This window comes from Lactuca saligna, chromosome 4 (assembly GCF_052625555.1).
Source record: "Lactuca saligna cultivar CGN05327 chromosome 4, ASM5262555v1, whole genome shotgun sequence".
NCBI lineage: Eukaryota > Viridiplantae > Streptophyta > Magnoliopsida > Asterales > Asteraceae > Lactuca > Lactuca saligna.
The window spans coordinates 308341104-308343338 of NC_136420.1; the positions used below are offsets into that span (position 1 = coordinate 308341104).

At 36.2% G+C, this 2235-nt stretch overlaps 1 protein-coding gene across 1 annotated transcript; it reads right to left on the reverse strand.

Annotated features, from left to right (window-relative positions):
* Positions 1-303: 303 nt before the first annotated feature.
* Positions 304-1924, reverse strand: LOC145043932 (cyclin-dependent kinase inhibitor 7-like). Its single transcript, XM_078992704.1, has 4 exons — positions 1354-1924; positions 1171-1223; positions 834-998; positions 304-730 (listed from the first exon to the last, which is right to left on the reverse strand). The coding sequence occupies exons 1-4, from the start codon at positions 1696-1698 to the stop codon at positions 661-663; spliced, it is 633 nt and encodes a 210-aa protein (XP_078848830.1). The 5' UTR covers positions 1699-1924; the 3' UTR covers positions 304-660.
* Positions 1925-2235: the final 311 nt, after the last annotated feature.

The window sequence follows — 2235 nt, forward strand, 5'->3', positions numbered from 1 at the left end:
TAAGAATTTAAATTTTTTAGATATTTTTGAAGTAAATTTCACATTGAATAGTGAATTTTGTAACAAGACTCTTCTTCTATTTTGAGAAAAAATTGAAATATTTATTTATTTTTTTATGGAAAATCACGAGAAAAATTGCTAGATGGTGATTTTTAGAATTGATTTTTTTTTTTGAAATATAATTAAAAGAAAACTAGTGGCAAAATCGAGAAAGGAAAAAAAAATAAAAAAAAAATTACCTATGAGAGAAGCTATCGCATCAGTTGTACGTTTTATGATCTGAAAGAATTGCAGAGATGAACAGAAAGAAACGAGAGATGTATTGGGGGAAGGTTGAAGTACACTCCAAATCACTATTTTACCAACTGTTCCTTCTTCCTTCCTCAAACTCTGTCTATTCAGAGCAAAAAAAAAGAAGAACAAAAGCTTACATCCCCCACGAACAAACACTACCACCTCATGTACTCATGAACCCCATGATCGATTAATTATAATGCAAATGCAACTGCAACTGGAAATTTTAAAGATCTCGATTCAATTAAAATGCACTACGTACTCTGGTACTACTGTACTTTTCACTTCTGTTTCTAAATTTTAGAAACAATTTTGTTTTTTTTTGTTTTTTTTTTACATCAGTAATCATCTTCTTCTTCTTCGTCTTCATGGCTTTAGTTCAACCCATTCGAAACGACCTTTTAATGGAACGTCCTTTACAATGTCGTAATTATACCTGAAGAAAGGAGAATCGTTACATTCAGTTACTTTTTTACTCGATTTTTGAAAGGATGTGTGTAAAGAATATATGGATTTATAGAGTGTGTTTAATTACTTACTTGTCTTTGAAACGTTTATGGAGGTTTTCTTCTGCTTTAGCGAAGAATTCTTCAAGTTCGGCTGCTGGTGGCGTTTTCCGGTGAGAATCGATCTGCACCGACGGCTTTGATGTATTTGTTGAGTGTAGTTCGCCGGATTCCGCCTTGAGGTCGCTTGTTTGTGTGCTGTATGAACGATCCATCGAAAGTTAGAGAGAGAAAGGGATTTGTGTGTGTTTTGTTTTTGTTTAATTTAGAGGATGAATGAAAGTGTAACGGATGCCGTTTTAGATCAAGAATATTCCTTTTTTTAAAATTTTGAATCAACTGTGAGGCGAATTTTATGAAGAAATCAAACCTTTCTCTTCTGTTCATTTCGTATGTCATAGTTGTTTCAACTTCAGTTCTTTCCTGTACAAATTACAAAATTCGAATTCAAAATATTATGAAACTTTCATGGATAAAGCATAAAAGAGAGAGAAATTAAAAAAATAACAATAATAATAATGGAAAGGACAGTTCAATGTTCATACACACATACCTCCAGATCTGCACTTTTCAATATCTCCGTAACTGATCCGTTACTCGAACAACAAGACGCCGGAACATCACCGGAAAAATCTCTCAATTCCTCCACGGCGGAATCACCGTAATTCTTCAATGTAGTAATCACATCTCCACCATCACTATCTGTAATTCGCGAAGAAGACAATCTCAATTCTCCATTTCCGACGACCTTCATCCTCTTCGCTGATCCAGAATTATCCGCCGCTTCCTCCGCCGCCGTCGCCATAGCTCTTCCTCTAGTCCTTACTCCCGCCGGTGCAACCTCCATTACCGAAATCTCACAACCTTGATCACTACACTTCCTTGTATACTTCCCCATTCACATATACACATCCATATCGCTGTATTATATATCCCGATGTCAAATCATGTTGTACGTACCTCAATTGATTAGTTCTTCAATGAAGAATAATATCTTCTTCTGTGATTTTTCTGTTTTGTTAGTTTCAGAGAGAGAGAGAGAGTGGAGACGATGATGACGACGACGATGCTAATGGCAGGGATTCCGTTTGAAAGCTTCTTATCAAGAGTGTATGTGGTCCTAGCGTTTCACGCACTCACACACACACATACATTCTCTCTCTAACTTTTGTAACGGGGGTATTAACGGCGCCGTTATAACAGATCTACAGACTACAATTATACCTTCCAGCTTGTTGTACGCCGACTTTTCTATTTTCCATTGGTGCCACCGGTTTTACCGGTAATAGCCGGTGAAGGACTAAATTGTAACACGCTTATTGTTCTCATTGATGCAAGTTTGGTGTGGATTTGGTCTTGAGCATACTTCCCGTGTATATTTGCATTAAAATTACTAGATTGCCCCTAAGAAAGTGTCATTTTTCTTTAGGCTTTG